This window comes from Bos indicus x Bos taurus, chromosome 7 (genome assembly GCF_003369695.1).
Source record: "Bos indicus x Bos taurus breed Angus x Brahman F1 hybrid chromosome 7, Bos_hybrid_MaternalHap_v2.0, whole genome shotgun sequence".
In the NCBI taxonomy this organism is placed as follows: domain Eukaryota; kingdom Metazoa; phylum Chordata; class Mammalia; order Artiodactyla; family Bovidae; genus Bos; species Bos indicus x Bos taurus.
The window spans coordinates 20081585-20098517 of record NC_040082.1 but is presented as its reverse complement, the minus strand read 5'-3'; the positions used below and the strand labels follow the sequence as shown (position 1 = coordinate 20098517).

Here is a 16933-nt window from a genome sequence, read left to right as displayed (position 1 = left end):
CACAGGCAGATCATCTTCTTTGCATGACTAAATCGCACTCAGTATCTGCTGATTGGCGAGGAATTCTGGAGGGAAAGAAGCTGCTATCAAACCCCACCTGTTCCATGAAGTCTTCTGTCACTACCCCAATTTAAAGACTTCTCTATCTTTAAATTCATACTATTTGACTTTTCCCTACCAGATAAAAATGGTGCTAGATGTTCATCCTTCCTTCTAACCTGTATTTTTTTATTCAGACACAGGTTAAGTCTTGTGTAGACATAAGAGGATTTGGGGCTTAGTAATAGATGATGATAATCATCATAGATATCTTTACTGAGTACCTACACTGTGCCAGGCTCTGATCCAAGAGATTTACATTCAGTTCTCATTCCACTCTTACGAAGCAGTTGCTATTGTTCACTCCATTTTATTTTTTTAGGAAACTGAAGTATGGAGAAGCTCAATACTGGCCCAGGTCACAGAGTTAGTAAAAGGGATACCAAGGATTGACTCAGACAGTCTGGTTCCAGAGCCTTCATGCCTTCATTCTTAACAGTACAGTCTTTTTTTTTTTTTCTTTTTTTGTAAGCAATATTATCCTGTTCCAATAAATAGACTTTTACCCACTCTGTCCATCTCCCTACATGTAAATTGTCAGTAGCAAGATCAGTTTCTTTTGAGAAAATTATTTACATAAATCATAAAGGAAACCATTTTATATCTATATATCTGGTTATCTAGGTTAGGACTTTCCTACTTGGGACTTTCAAATGTTGCTTCTACATCCATGTGAGCTAATCCTGAAGGTTTCAAAACTTCAAAGCAAGTGAAATGTGTCATTTCCCATCAAAGCTGGGGATTCCCCATAGCATGGCTGGAACTTTAGTCTCCATTTGCTTCCAGTTTTACTTTCCTTTTCTGAAATTGGTGCATGAACTCTGTCTTGTTTTCTCCAGGTATTTTGTCCTGTATTTCTTAACCCTTTAAGCATTTATTAGATATCTCTCACAGGTTGGCAGTATATTATGGAATTTTATCACATTCTCTCATTGTTATATTATATTTTCTTGCTCCAAGACTCTTCCGGGAAGAAGTTATGTCTTTTACATTTGCTAAGTTTCCAGGTGAAACTATAGTATTGCAGAACATATAAAAATACTCAATAAATACTCATTAATTGTAGTGTCATAGACAAGCTTTAACAACTGCCTAGTATGTACATATAAGGGTATTTAAATATCTTATACCCAACTGAATGCAGAGTTCCAAAGAATAGCAAGGAGAGATAAGAAAGCCTTCTTCAGTGATAAATGCAAAGAAATAGAGGAAAACAATAGAATGGGAAAGACTAGAGATCTCTTCAAGAACATTAGATATACCAAGGGAACATTTTGTGTAAAGTGAAATGAAATCGCTCAGTCACGTCTGACACTTTGCAACCTCCGGACTGTGGCCTACCAGGCTCCTCTGTCCATGGGATTTTCCAGGCAAGAGTACTGGAGTGGGTTGCGATTTCCTTCTCCAATTTTGTGCAAAGATAGGCTCAATAAAGGACAGAAGCAGCAAGGACCTAACAGAAGCACAAGAGATTAAGAAGAGGTGGCAAGAATATACAGAAGAACTATACAAAAAAGGTCTTAATCACCCAGGTCACGTTAATGGTGTGGTCAGTCACCTGGAGCCAGACATCCTGGAGTGCAAAGTCAAGTGGACCTTAGGAAGCATAACTACAAACAAAGCTAATGGAGGTGATGGAATTCCAGCTGAGCCATTTCATGTCCTAAAAGATGATGCTGTTAAAGTGCTGCACTCAATATGCCAGCAAATTTGGAAAACTCAGCAATGGCCACAGGACTGGAAAAGGTCACTTTCATTCCAATCCCAAAGAAGGGCAGTGCCAAAGAATGTTCAAACTACTACACAATTGCACTTATTTCACATGCCAGCAAGGTAATGCTCAAAATCCTTCGAGCTAGGCTTCAACAGTACGTGAACTGAGAACTTCCAGATGTACAAGCTGGATTTAGAAAAGGCAGAGGAACCATAGATCAAATTGCCAACATCTGTTGGATCATAGAAAAAGCAAGGGAATTCCAGAAACATCTGCTTCATTGACTTCATGAAAGCCTCTGACTGTGTGGATCACAACAAACTGTGAAAAATTCTTCAAGAGATGGGAATACCAGACTACCTTACCTGCCTCCTGAGAAACGTGTAAGCAGGTCAAGAAGTAACAGTTAGAACCAGACATAGAAAAAATGAGAAATTGGGAAAGGAGTACGTCAAGGCTATATATTGTCACCTTGCTTATTTAACTTATATGCAGAATATATCATGTGAAATGCCAGACTGGATGAATCACAAGCTGGAGTCAAGATTGCCAGGAGAAATCTCAACAACCACAGATATACAGATGACACCACCCTTATGGCAGAAAGCGAAGAAGAAATAAAGAGCCTCTTGAAGGTGAAAGAGAACAGCAAAAAAGCTGACTGAAAACTCAGCATTGAACAAATGAAGATCACGGCATCTGGTCCATCACTTCATGGCAAAGAGAAGGGGAAAAAATGAACACAGCGACAGATTTTATTCTCTTGGTCTCCAAAATTGCTGCAGACAGTGACTGCAGCCATGAAATTAAAAGATGCTTGCTCATTGGAAGGAAACTATGACAAACCTTGACAGTATATTAAAAAGCAGAGATATCATTTTGCTGACAAAGGTCCATATAGTTAAATCTATGGTTTTTCCAGTAGCCATGTATGAATATGAGAGTTGGGCCATGAAGATGGCTGAGTGCTAAAGAATTGATGCTTTCAAACTTTGATGCTGGAGAAGAGTCTTGAGAGTCCCTTGACTGCAAGGAGATCAAACCAGTCCATCCTAAAGGACATCAGTCCTGAATATTGATCGGAAGGACTGACACTGAAGCTGAAGCCCCAGTACTCTGGCCACCTGATGCAAATAGCCAACTCATTGGAAAAGACCTCGATGCAGGGAAAGATTGAGGGCAAGAGGAGAAGTGGGTGACAGAGGATGAGATAGTTGGGTCGCATCACCGACTCAATGGACATGAGTTTGAGCAAATTCAGGGGAGATAGTGAAGGACAGGGAAGCCTGGTGTGCCGCCGTTCATGGGATCACAAAGAATCGGACACGACTTAGCGACTGAACCAAGATATCTTATAAGACTTCTTTGATATGCTAATGCAATACTCTGAAGACCAACATCCTTAAAAATTTCTTCAATAAAAATTCAGCACATCAAATTGAATTGGACTCAGCAATAGAGTATTGGAGTTGAGAGAGAACTCTGTTATCTACAACTTGACATGACCTTGAAATAATTGACATATCACCTCATCTATTTACATTATCTTTGTTTACTCAGTAGTTAAATGTTACCACTGTTGTTTTCAGAATTAAAATTTTGCAGAAAGCACAAGGAAGTGTATAGTGTGTTTTAAACAGGGTCTGACTAACTTTGATTAACAATTTCTTAGTGATTTTAAGTCAGCATTTAGGAACATTACTGATTAAAATGTGCTGTGAATATTAGTAAGAGTATAGATAATAAAAGATGGGCTTTAACTGAGCATTCACTCCTATAGGGAAGGTGCTGGACATTTTTTTCTTGGAGTACTTGTGACTTTCACACAAAGGCAGAAAAATCTGTGGACCTAATCTTCAGGACAATGTAATTTGGCCATTGTTCAGTTGTATGTCTGTGTGTTCAGTTGCTTAGTCATGTCCGACCCTTGCGATCCCATGGTTGGCAGCCTGCCAGGCTCCTCTGTCCATGGGATTCTCCAGGCAAGAATACTACAGTGGGTTGTCATGCCCTCCTCCAGGGGATCTTCCCAACCCAGGAATCAAACCTGCATCTCTTATGTCTCTTTTATTGGCAAGCCGGTTCTTTACCACTGGTGCCACCTGGAAGCCCTAAATGAAGATGGGGTGTGGTGCAAAAAGACTAATATTTTTTGGACTTTAATCTTGTATTCCTATGGTCACCTCTGTACATTTATTTTTTATGAACTTAAAAAACTTTATGATTTTTCTATTTTAAGATACAGGAAAGTGATAGGATTAGTTAAGGGGAAAAAAACTTTTTTAGCCATTCATTCAGAGGCTTGGTTAGCAAGGAATAAAGATGGGACACCTTTGAAGGTTCTAGGGCAATGATGTTTCTAGTACCAAACAATTTTGTTTTATGAGAACATAGAGCATTATTAGTACATGCAAAAAAGAGCAAGTCAGCCTGACCTTATTCTGATTAAATTCTGAAAGAGCTTGATTCACTGGAACCTACCTGGAGTACAGTTGGCAAGCACTGACCACTAGACATATTTCAACAGTTTCACCAAGTTGTTCAGGGAACAGACTGCTCAGATTTGAGTTTCTTCCGTGGGGTGGGGGGCGGGTCATTTGGGGGTATGATGATTTTCAGACTGTTTTTCATCAAATCTAACTTGTTAATATTTTGAGTTTTAAATGAGCTGGGGTGGGGGCAGGTGTCTCATTCATCAGAAGCTAATTATGTACAGTACAAGACTGCATTTATAATATGTCTGACTACTTCAAAATTTAAGACAGTTTAATACTCAGTGAATCAAGATATCTGTTCCTTTTGAAGTAAATGACATAGGAGTGCTCCAATATGTCTTCATTTTTCTTTGCTCAGTCATTTCAAGTAATATAAGCATAGGACAAGTTTTAGGTACTAAAAGGTGAGACTAATTCTTATTCTTTGGTCCCTTGTCAGTGCATAGAAGTAGATGACAATGCTAACAGCGTGGTAGATTTGAGCTCTAAAACTGGTAGACGTGGCAGTGATACCCTAGTGTGTCTTCAAGAGCAACATAGTTTTAAAGAATAGCTGTGCGTTCACTTTCTCTCATTTTCACTAACTAGCTTTTTTTTTTTTTTAACTATGGCCATTATAGTTGCATGTAAAACCCCACTAATACTACTTTAATTAAAAGGAGTGGGGTTATAGAAGTGTGTGTACCCCACAGGCATTCTCACAGACATTCAAAAGCAGGAAATGAGGTCTATGTAGACCTCAGAGGACCTGGAATCAGAATGCTGAAAAACAGACCTCACTCTTCATCTCTCAGGGACCACGTCCCTCAGTTCTTGTTGTGGCGAGCATCTCAACGCTCCTCCCAGCCACCACCCCTCAATTTCTCATCCTTTATTCCGTATGTGCATTGTGTGCTTACTCCAGCATGGCTGTTTGCCATGAATATATAATGGCTCTAGCACCCACTGCTGTTTCTGCTGCTAAGTCGCTTCAGTCGTGTCCGACTCTGTGCAACCCCATAGACGGCAGCCCACCAAACTCCTCTGTCCCTGGGATTCTCCAGGCAAGAACACTGGAGTGGGTTGCCATTTCCTTCTCCCTAATACCCACTACTACCTGGCAGTTGTCCATGTCACATGCTCAAGAGGAGAAAGCGGATTGGCTTAGCTGAGTGTTTAGAGCAGAGTCACCAAGTTACAAATCGTGGGCATGCCAGAATGGCTGTCTTTGGGCCAGGTATCCATCTCAGAGCTATTCACCTGTACTTGAGTGATCTGTGGCTGTGGTGTGAGGATGGAGTCATAGGGCACACGGGAGCACCTCTTTCAGAACCCGTGAGCAGTGTGGGCAGTTACAGAGCATGCCTGTTGCTCTTACAGCTGCCAGAATCCTTATTCCTTCAAGGGTGTTTGGAGGCAACAGGGTTGAGTGTTTACCTCCCCCAACACCTATCGCAACCCAGCACTCCCCTTCTTGTTTCTTTCCACCGACAGCAGATCTGTTGTGTTTCTCTCACTTTATTTGCTGTCTGTCTCTCTTTTCCTGTAATGAGAATGCTCGGGTTGCTAATCCCAGCTTTCGAAATATGGTAGAAGCTAATTCCCAGGCTTCTAAATATGACAGATTTCTGCTTCTCTATCCCTTTTTTTTTTTTTTTTTTGGCCACTTTATTTTTTTTAATTGCAGAATAATTGCTTTACAGAATTTTGTGGTTTTCTGTTAAACATCAACAAGAATCAGCCATAGGTATACCCATGTCCCCTCCCCCCGCAACTTCCCTCCCCTCTCCCTCCCTAACCCACCCTTCTGGATTGTCACAGAGCTCCTGTTTGAGTTCCCTGAGTCACACAGCAAATTCCCATTGGCTAGCTATTTTACATATGCTATTGTAAATTTCCATGTTACTTTCTCCATACATCTCACCCGCTCCCTCCTCAGCTCCCCCCATGTCCATAGGTCTGTTCTCTATGTCTGTTTCTCTGTTGCTGCCCTGAACATAAATTCATCAGAACCATCTTTCTGGATTCCATATATATGCATCATGTTTGTTGCAGCACTGTTTACAATAGCTGGAACATGGAGGCAACCTAGATGTCCACTGACAGATGACTGTACAAAGAAGCTACGGGAAATACAGACCATGGAATACTACTCAGCCATGAAAAGAATGCATTTGAGTCAGTTCTCTGTCCCTTTTCCTACTGTTTTTCTCTCTCTGGTTCTTCAGACTGCTATGACCACCTAGTGCAGCAAAATCTCTGGGCCTGATTCTCCTTGGGGTTACATAGTCCCTTGGCTTCACGGCCAAAGAGAAGTAAAGATCAGTGAATTCATTAATTCCATTAAGCTACTTTATGCCCCAGGAGTGTGCTAGAAGAGAGCTTCTCCAGCTTTCAGTGTGCGCATGAAGCACCCGGGGATCTTGTTAAAGTGTAGTTTCAGGAGCTATATTGTGGGGTGTGAGAATCTGCATCTCTAACAGACTCCCAGGTAGTATGGATGATGCTGATGAAATAACAGTACTTTGAGTCAAAGACTAGAATCATTTATTCAACTATGATCTTCTTGATGGAACGGACCATGTTTTAGGCATCTTTATCTGTCTTTCCATGACCAGCACTGTCCCTGGAATGTGAGAGATATTCAGAAGTTGCTTGGATTATGATTAAACTGAACACACAGGAAATGCAGGCCTTTCTATGCCTACTTTTTTTTAAGTGGGTGGTTTTCAAACACTGCTAAAAATCAGTGAAATCGGTGAAAATTTCTTACGGGTCTGATTATGCAGAGGACTAGGAAAAATATTTTTAAAATTACAATCCCAGTCTTCATGGAAAACACTGGCATCTTTTCTGCTAACTCTACTGTGTCTTTGCTGGAAATGTGGAATAATTTTAGAATTACGGGGGTGGCAGAATGAGCCTATTTATGCTACTAGCCCTTGACCTCAAGTATTTTTTATGTCATCTTCATGTGTACAATGAGGCTAATGTGACTGTTGTGGTGTTAATGTGTAATGAGCCGTGTAAGGATTGAGTTTCATGCCTGGAACAGGGTACATGATCACTGCTAATACTGTTAGTAGTGGTAGTAGAAGTAGAAACAGTAGTAGTAGTATTTAAGATTATTTTATCCTGCTAACTCAGCTTAGGAAAATACTTTGTTCTTCCTCTTCTTCTCTAAGTCCATACATTATCCTAATAAGAGATTTCACTTCGTAGGGCTTACCTACAATTTAGTCTTAATATCATCCTTGTTTGGAATTTCAAGTTAAAGGAAAGTAAATTTTAGAACTCAACTGTATGCACTATAGCAGAAGGACAGAAAGAAGACTTTATTTTTGTACCTTGCAGCCAGTTAAATTGTTCTTTTCACTCCAATGTCTTCATAAATGTATTCGTGAGAAAAAATTAATGTGCTTAACAGGGTCTCCCTAAACCTCTCCAAGCATTTTGGATGGGACAGAAAATACACACATACACAAAAATATATGCACACACACATATATACATACATAAATTCACAGGTGAATTACTAGTGTATGTTTGATAATATCATTTTTGGAAAGGAAGTAAATTGAGCAGGCAAGGAAAGGACTATTGAACACATAAGTATTGGCTTAGATATTAGTTATAAATGATAAACATCTACGTAATGAATAACATCTGTATTTTTCAACTCAGAGGGCCAGTAAACCGATGTATTGTACTTTCTGCACAAAGCAGAAAACAGCTGGTGATAAAGGAAGATTTCTTGATTCATCATGCATTTTAAAATTTCTAGAATAAAATTGGCAGACCATCTCTTTTTTTTCCCTTATAAAGAAGGGCATCACCATGATTGTCCATGTGGAAAAGGAAAGGCTGGTTGGAGTGGCAATGTAACCGTGACATAGGTGCCATCACTGAAGAAATCTCCCTTCCTGGGGAAGGCTGGCACATGAGCCTGTGAATCATAACTATTATCGTTGTCTTGTTGAGGAGAAGCACTTACAAAGAAGACCTAGGAACATACATTTATTATTCTTTCATTACCTAGTTCCTTTTTCATTACCTATGTAACCCAGATGTAACCCATGTGTCAGCTGCCTGGATCGCTTCAAGTCCTCCAGTGTGCCAAGGTCAGCTTGTTCTCGAAAATATAATTAAAATGGACTCAAATCACAGACTCATGTACAGGGAGTTCCCAGCATTCCTTCCAATATTTACAGCAGTTGTAAGTGAAGCCTTTGTCTCTCCTGGACTCTTGGCTTCTGAGCTCCTCCTCATGCTGATTTCACACAAGAATTAAAAAAAAAAACAACCCTGAAATACCTCGTGCCGCCCACATAATTTATTTAAATCAAGTTGAGTAATGCAAGTGGAAACATTCAAGTAAGTATAAAGAGCTACCTACGGGAGGTAATGATCTTAAGTAAATGAGAAAGTGACATAAGGCGTTGTAAATGCTCCAGGGTGGACTTGAAGGGGAAAATCTGAAGGTAATGAAACAATATCCACTCATTTCATCTGGCTGAAAATAGAGAAAAGGATGAAGTCCTGGCAGGATTTTGAAATAAAGTCGGATTGTCTGTGGGTTATAATAAGAAAAAAATTTACCCGTGAAACTTTAAAAGGGAACAACAACGAGAAGTTAGTCATGGGATTACCAGAACCCAAAGGAAATATTTAACACCAGAAGAGAGCAGGGCCACCAGAATGCTTTGAAGCCGGTTGAGCTGGTAATTAGAAGGAACAACTTTGCTCATCCTTTTTAAGAAAGCAAATCCACATGGCCTTTGTCTCATTTTCTGGTAACTGCCAGAGCTGTCCTTGAAGCAGTAAGTTGTCAGCACGTTACTCAGCTGCTTCCACAGCCCTGTGTATGCATAGCATTCAGCCTGCTTATTTCTTCCATTGTTTTTCCAAGAATTTGTTCCCAGCCTTACTTCAGAAACCATTCTGAACGTGATAGTCACAGTCTCCCAACTCCCCACGTCACTTTCATGCGATCAAATCTTCAGACTACCTGGATGGACTGCGTATCTTCTTCAGTTGGCCTAAAGAAAGTTCTGATCAATGAGGCTTTTTTTTTTCTTTTAAGAGTAGGATATAGTTCACTTGGGCTTCCCTGGTGGCTAAAGAATCTGCCTGCAATGCAGGAGACCAGGGTTATATCTCTGGGTTGGGAAGATCCCCTGGAGGAGGAAATGGCTACCCACTCCAGTATTCTTGCATGGAGAATCCTATAGACAGAGAAGCCCGGCAGGTTACAGTCTGTGGGGTCACTAAGAATCAGACACGACCGAACAACTAACTTCCACTTTTCTTTCAATAGTTCATTTATCTTGGGAACTTTTAAGTTTGGGGGCTTTCCTTGTGGCGCAGCTGGTAAAGAATCCGCCTGCAATGCGGGAGACCTGGGTTCCATCCCTGGGTTGGGAAGATCCCCTGGAGAAGGGAAAAAGCTACCCATTCCAGTATTCTGGCCTGGAGAATTCCATGGACTGCAGAGTCTATGGGGTCGCAAAGAGTCGGACACGACTGAGCGACTTTCATTCACTCACTTTTAAGAGTGTGTCACAAGTTTTATTATACATCGGTTGAAAGTCCAGTCAGACAAGATTGATCAGAAAATGAAAATACATATTTGCCTTCAAGGAAAAGTTGAGGGGGAATTTAAAACAAGAAAGCGTTAAGTATGTGAGAGAGAATGTGGAATGATATAGCCAGCTCCCCCTGCATTCCGTGACCCCAGTCACCTGAGTGGGTGCCCTGACTGCTGTCTCCGCCTGTGGGTTACCCTTTCAGCCCTGTCTCCAATGTTCGTGTTTCAACAGGGTTGTCTGAGCCCCTCATCCCTCAGAGAGAGAGTGCACAAGGCAGAGACATTTTGTTGGAGGGAGATGGGGATTGGAGTCACAGGAGTGGACAGGATTGGGTGAGGGAGACCCCTGTGGGACTGTAGGGCCTGAGGTGAAGAGGCAGGCAGGAGGGGTTGCCAACTGAGAGACACCGGGGGCCACAGCCCTCCTTGTTCATGACCTGGCCCCATGCTGCGTGTGTGGAGGGCAGACTTAGGGCCCTCTCAGGAGCCTGGTACTAACAAGCAGTCACAACCTGTGGGGCTCTGAAGAAACAGAGGGGAAGAGGGTCGCTTCAGGACTGGGTCATTTTCCTGCCCCTTTCTCTGAGAGAATGGTCCCGCACGGCCATGTCACTGTGCAAGCAGGGAGAATTGCCTGGGAGACTGTGATGAGCTAGGACACTTAGAAAGCTCCCCCTCTCTCCCCAGAGACAGCACAGGCATGCCTGCTTCCTGCTAACCGCTCAGAGTTCACTTGGCGCAATTTACTTTTGGGCCAGGGTGGTAACGCACTTCCCTGGAGTTCTTCTTCCCAAGGTTTTCCTCTAAGGTAAAGGAAAGTTTTCAGGAACATCCTTCACACCGACAGATGAGATGCCAACATGGCCCGCCACCAGAAAGGGTAGGTGTTGGAGAGCCCAACCTGTATACCGTAGCACTCTGTACAAGATGTTTATCATCCCAAAGCAGCTTACAGTAGATTCAGCAATTATCCCCATTTTACAGCCTGAAAGTGAATTGTGATGACATTTCTCAAGATAAAAAGAAAGCACTGAAGCCTCTCTGACTTCCTTTGTCAGTGTCTGCATTTGTCTAAGCTGCCTTAAGCCAGTCTGTAGCAGTGAAACCATAATTCAGATGAAAACAATAAGAAATCATTTAAAGCCAGTGTACATGAAAGTGAGGAGCCCACATGACTACTATTTTTAGTGCAGAAATATATTCAAGATCAAAGCCACTAATGTTTGCCTATTTTATTTAATCATGTGCCTTTTACCTGGAAGATGCAGGTCTTATACAAATGAGTGTACAGGGAAAATTTTAGGCTTTATGCTGTCCAAATTAAATTCTGAAAAGACAGAAAATTCATCATTTTGACATCTCTTTGCAGATGCAGAATGTGTGTTAAAATATCTCTTGAAATGTGTCTTGTTTACTTAAGGAATACATTTAGCAGATCATGTTAATTAGAAGTAATATCTGGGTAAAGTCTTTCATAATGTATCTCTTTTTAAACATAAAAATCAAGGGGCTAATTTCCCAAGTTGTGAGAATGGATGTTCCCTCTCATTACCTGTATTTTGGATTTTGAGGTTTTCTTGTAAGTAAAAGTTTACAGCATCCTTGAGTTTTTACAGCATTGCTTGAGTTTTCAGCATCCCTTTTTTTTTTTTTTTTAACTATATAATAATCTAGGTTTGCAGGTGTTATGTATCAAGAAATGGAGAAGTTGGGGAAATTTTTTGAAAAAAGACATTGCCTACTCTTGAAATTCCTTGTAAAGTATTATTGTCATATAAGTTGTACAAAGTGTGTCCTCTATGTGAATACCTCTGAAGCACAATTTTAGATATTGAGAACCTTTCTAACCACTCTCCATTTTGAGTTTTGTTTTTTTGTGTGTATGTGTGACAGATTTCATATAAATAAAACTTTTTTGGTGCATGGGTAAAAACTTCCAATTACATCTCTAAAACCATTTTCTATGGTATTTCAGTGTTACCAAAATATGTAATGTTAAGTTTACCTTAAACCTCATTGACCTAAATAAACTCCATGAATAATAGATACAATTATGTAGTATAGCTTCTAGATGGAAAATTGTCATCATTTTCAAGAGAATGAATGGCTCTGGGGAAATGTACAGCTTAGGAATGACAAAACTGTCATTCACTCAGAAAACAAAATTGTGGAAATGACAGAGTTGAGCCCTGGGAATCCTCAAATTTGCCTTTAAACAATACCTTCTTCAAACTAGTGATTACCAGTGGGGAGAAGAAAGGGGGAAAGGCAATATAGGGATAGGGGACTAAAGTGGGAACTATTAGGTATAAAGTAAGCTACAGGGAATATTGCCAATATTTTATAACAACTATAAATGGAGTAGAATCTTTTTTGATAGTTTTTTATTTTATTATTGGAGTATATTGCTTTACAATGTTTTAGTTTCTGCTGTACAATGACATGAATCAGCTGTATGTATCCATATATCCCCGCCCTCTTGAATCTCCCTTCCACTCCCCCAATTTCTCAAACTTACTTGGCCGTAACCTTTTTTGAGGTTTTCTGAGCACCTCAGGTTATGCATGTTCCATGGAACCCACTTTGTGAAGCAGTGGGCTAGATTTAGTCATGTAGCCGCTACTCAAACAGAACCCCAATTTGGCAAACCAAAAAGCTGCTGTTGCCAGCCCTGAGATACAAAGAGCGAGTATAAAGCGTTGTAGTGCACCGTGCATTTAGAAATGTGGGTGTTGAAGCCGAGTTATCTCTTCTCTGGTCTCTTCCAGGTGTTTCATCCCAAACATCTACGCAGCTCTGTTCACTGCAGCTCTCGTCCCATTAATGTGCCTCGTGGTGGTGTTCGTGGTGTTCATCCACGCCTACCAGGTGAAACCACAGTGGAAAGCATACGACGATGTCTTCAGAGGAAGGACAAATGCTGCAGGTTTGTAGGAAACCATATTCGCACTTTGGAGCTGGGCACTTTTAACGGTGGGAAAAGGTCACTGAATGGTCTCTTTATCAAGAACAGGAAGGAGGTTAGACTCAGCTTTCATCTCTGAAGCCAAAAGTTACAGTTCTGTGATTTCTCCTGCTCCTTGGGCCTTCCTTGCAATCTCTCTCTCTTTAGGGCTCTGCAGGTTTCATTGCTGGTGCCAGTTTTGTCCCTAAGATATTAGTATTCAAGTAAATGACTCAGAACCTTTGGGAGCTGCTTCTCCAAGCATTTTTCAACTCAAGCAGTAACAACCTGGGTTCAACCTGTGAAATCTGTTCATTTCTTACAGACTCTGAGACTTTATCACAAACAAACCTTCCTAATGCTTGTGAGTGCTGTATTTTGCATGTGGAGTTCTGATTGTGCAGACAGATGTTTAAAAACATATGTGACCAGACAGCTTCATAAGTGGCTACACATGTCTGGTTACTTAAGAGTGCAAGTCTTTCCAGCTCAAATTGGCTTTCACTACCAGCTCATTTTTTCCCTTTGAATCATACTTAACACCGGTTTTTATGATCTGATTCTTTTTCTATCGTTAGATTAGAGTCTCTTAGGAATGTTTTTAAGGAACGATAACCAAATACCTACATAAGAAAACTCAGTCTAAAATGGTTTGAGTGACTGGAATATTGAGAATCTAATGAGCTGGGGAGTGGAGGAATCCCTCTTGGGCCAAGAGGAAGACTTGTCTTTTCTATAAGATCAGTTAAAGATAAGTCAGTTGCTCAGTCGTGTCCAACTCTTTGCGACCCCATGGACTATAGCCCGCCAGGCTCCTCCGTCCATGGAATTTTCCAGGCAAGAATACTGGAGTGGGTTGCCATTTCCTTCTCCAGGGGATTTTCCTGACCCAGGGATTGAACCCAGGCCTCCAGCATTGCAGGCAGACGCTTTACCATCTGAGCCACCAAGGAAGCCCAAGTCTTTTCTAAGCTTTTGCAAATCTAAGGCCAAAGGAATGAGAGAAGTTCTTCACATGTTAAGTGCTGTCCAGAGTTTAAGCAAGATACCATCCATGAAGTCACTTAGAATAGTGTCTAATACATTATTAGAGGCTCAATAGATACTGTCTCTTATATGATAATAAAAAAATTCATTCTAACATAATAAAAGCCTCTAGTTCCTAAACTATGTCAGGGACGATGCAAAAAGATTTTCCTTGTAGTATAAAGAGAAAGGACTCTTTTATATTAACTTATGGGGTAGTTTGTAGGATAGCTGTACCTAGCCAATTCTTCCCTCTTCTCTCTGATTTAGCGTGCCATTATTATGTGGGCAAAAATAGCACTTAAGGTTATGATTAAACTTAGATTCTTCCATTAGAAAAGCAATGTTCAATGTAGAAATTGTACTTTTTCATGGGACATAGAATTTATCCAGAAGCTGTGCTTTTATTCAACTTGAGATTAATTCTGTTAAAATACATATTCTCTTTTGAAGGCAAAGTTTGTTTCTCCCTAATAACAAGATTTATTTTGTTCTGTATACTATATAGAAGTGCCAGTGTTTCAGTAGTGATGACATCATAAAGGCCTAACCTAATGAGTTCGTCTTTTTCATTCCTGAATCACCCCTGTGCCTGTTGGATATGATCCATGGACACAGTAGATAAACAATGGTCCAATTCTCTAAAAAACAGCTCTCAAGCATTGAACATAAAATCCCCAGAACACTTGTATCTCAACTGGTGAAACCTCTCTTACAATGAAATATATTAATAGAAGCATTGCTCTTATTATAGCTTTTCAAATAAAAAAACAATTATGGCAGTTCTGATTTCCCTGTTCCCATTCAACCTAACAGTCATTATCTCACTTGGACTCTTAAACAGTGTTTTCCTAATTAGTCACTAGTTCCAGTTCTTGTCGGTTTCGTTTTCTCAGATGTCTGTATTTCAACAATGTCAAGTGGCTCCCCTCACTCTCTAGCTTTACAATCATTCATCTTTATTGCCCAAAAGAAAGTCCAGGCTCTTTATAACACTAGAGTCTCTATGCATCCACCCCGGGCCGTCTTATCACCCTCAAGTTAGTTACCACTCAGCCTATGTTCTGACCATGTCATTGATTCAGTTTTACTCATTCTTGAAGTTACCTGATCTGTCATCTTTGCTCATGAAGATGCCCTCTATGAACTCCTCATCATTGGTTGATAAAAAAAAAAAAAAAACTCACGTGTTTAGTAAGTAATGAGAGAAAATGTAGAAGAGAGAGAGGTGTAAGGGACTTACTATGCTCCCTTAATCTATCTTAGCTCCCCAAAGCCATCCTCAATAAATGCATAATCCAAGTTAAAAATGTGTGCTAAACAATCCCAAGTTGACTCCTTCCAAGATACTGCTCACTTGGAAACTGTAGAAGCTCCCAGTATGCTACTTCTTCCGTGAAGACTGTGAAATTAATGTCTTTACCACACCAAATGAGAATTACTCATCCTTCTATGATTTTAAAGCATTTTGCCCCTACGGCCATTAGAGCCCTTAACACTTACTTCAGAATGAAATGGTGACTTGTTTTGGTGTGTGTGGCTGATTTCCTTAATAAATTATGGATTCCTCAAGGGCAAGGACCATTTATTATTCACCTTTGCATCACCAGAGCCTTGTGGAGTGCTTAGTGGATAGCAGGAGCATAATTAGTATTTGTTGACTGAATAATAATCATCAATGTGCCGTGAAATCTTATAATTATAGGAATGCACCCACAAGCTAAATATAGCATTAAGAAGAAGAGAAATCTGTCATATCATCCAAAGTAGAAATTATGGAATCTATCTCATTGATCTGTTTGTAGATACCCCTTTGAAATTTATTCAAAGGGGTATCTACAAACATAAGCTCCTCTGTCCGTGGGATTTTCCAGGCAAGAGTGCTGGAGTGGATTGCCATTTCCTTCGCCAGGGGACCTTCCTGACCCAGGAATCGAACCCAGGTCTCCCGCATTGCAGGCAGATGCTTTACCATCTGAGCCACCAAGGAAGCCCAAATATAGCATTAAGAAGAAGAGAAATCTGTCATATCATCCAAAGCAGAAATTATGGAATCTATCTCATTGATCTGTTTGTAGATACCCCTTTGAAATTTATTATTAGGACTATTATTGTTTCCTTCTATGATTCTCAAAACTATGTGTTCAGCCTTGACCTCTGACTTGATACTTTAGATTTTATTTGAAGCCTCCTTTAATTTTCCTCCACTTGAGTATTTCCACTTAGCTCAAATTCAAAATGTCAAGAAAAAAAAAAAAAAAATCTGTCTACTCAGGGCCATTTGATAATCTCTTTGAATCTGTTTGCTAAAATTCCATTGCCTTGACCTGAAAAATATTGTCAAGATGGGACTGTAAATTCATGTTTTGCCCATTTTGCTGTTCCAAATGCATCGCAGTTAATGACAAGATATAACAAGAAAAAATTAAGAAGAAGATGAAATGGGGATCAGAAACACAAAGTAGAATATAAGCTGGGCTGCAGCCAAGGGCCTGATGTTTTCTGGGTCCACAAGCCTGTGAATGCAGAAGTGTCTCAACTGCTGTGGTGGTAAGCTAGGATTTAGAGGTCTCACCCAGGGCAGGTAGACTGGAGCAGCAGCGCCTGCAGGAAAGGTGTCTGCGAAAGGCCCGCCGCTGTAGTGTGGGCTTTGGCTTAGGGGTCTGGGAGCCCAAGGAGAAAGCAGAGGAAGAATCTTGTCAGGTTCCTGGGCCAGACTCTCTAGAGTTCACAGTTTTATCTGCCATATTTATATGTCATTTTGGGGGTAGAAGACCCAGGATATCAAATTAGCCTTCTTTGGACAGGAAGGTTAAATGGAAGCCACCATAAAACCATTAGACAGAAAGAGGTAGCCAGAGAGGAAGACAGAGACTAAGGGAGAGAGAGAATGAGCAAAGAAGCACATGCTTTCTACTCGACTGGCTGCAACGTCAAAGATCCAAACACTGGAGGAAAACTGGTGAAGACAGCCCTTCAAATCACCAATCAAAAAGATAAATATGATCCAGAAAAATATATAAAGATAAACTATACATAACTTTGGTAATTATGTTCAACTCTTCAAAAAGATAAAGCAGGAATCAGCA

The 16933-nt window shown here is 40.5% G+C and overlaps 1 protein-coding gene across 2 annotated transcripts in view; it reads left to right on the top strand.

Annotated features, from left to right (window-relative positions):
- Positions 1–16933, top strand: part of ADGRV1 (adhesion G protein-coupled receptor V1) — a 541641-nt gene that overhangs the window by 430751 nt on the left and 93957 nt on the right. For both annotated transcript variants that reach the window (XM_027545616.1, XM_027545615.1), the window contains one exon: positions 12643–12800. In XM_027545616.1, coding sequence (XP_027401417.1) covers positions 12643–12800 — 158 coding nt within the window. The remainder of the gene's footprint in view (positions 1–12642; positions 12801–16933) is intronic.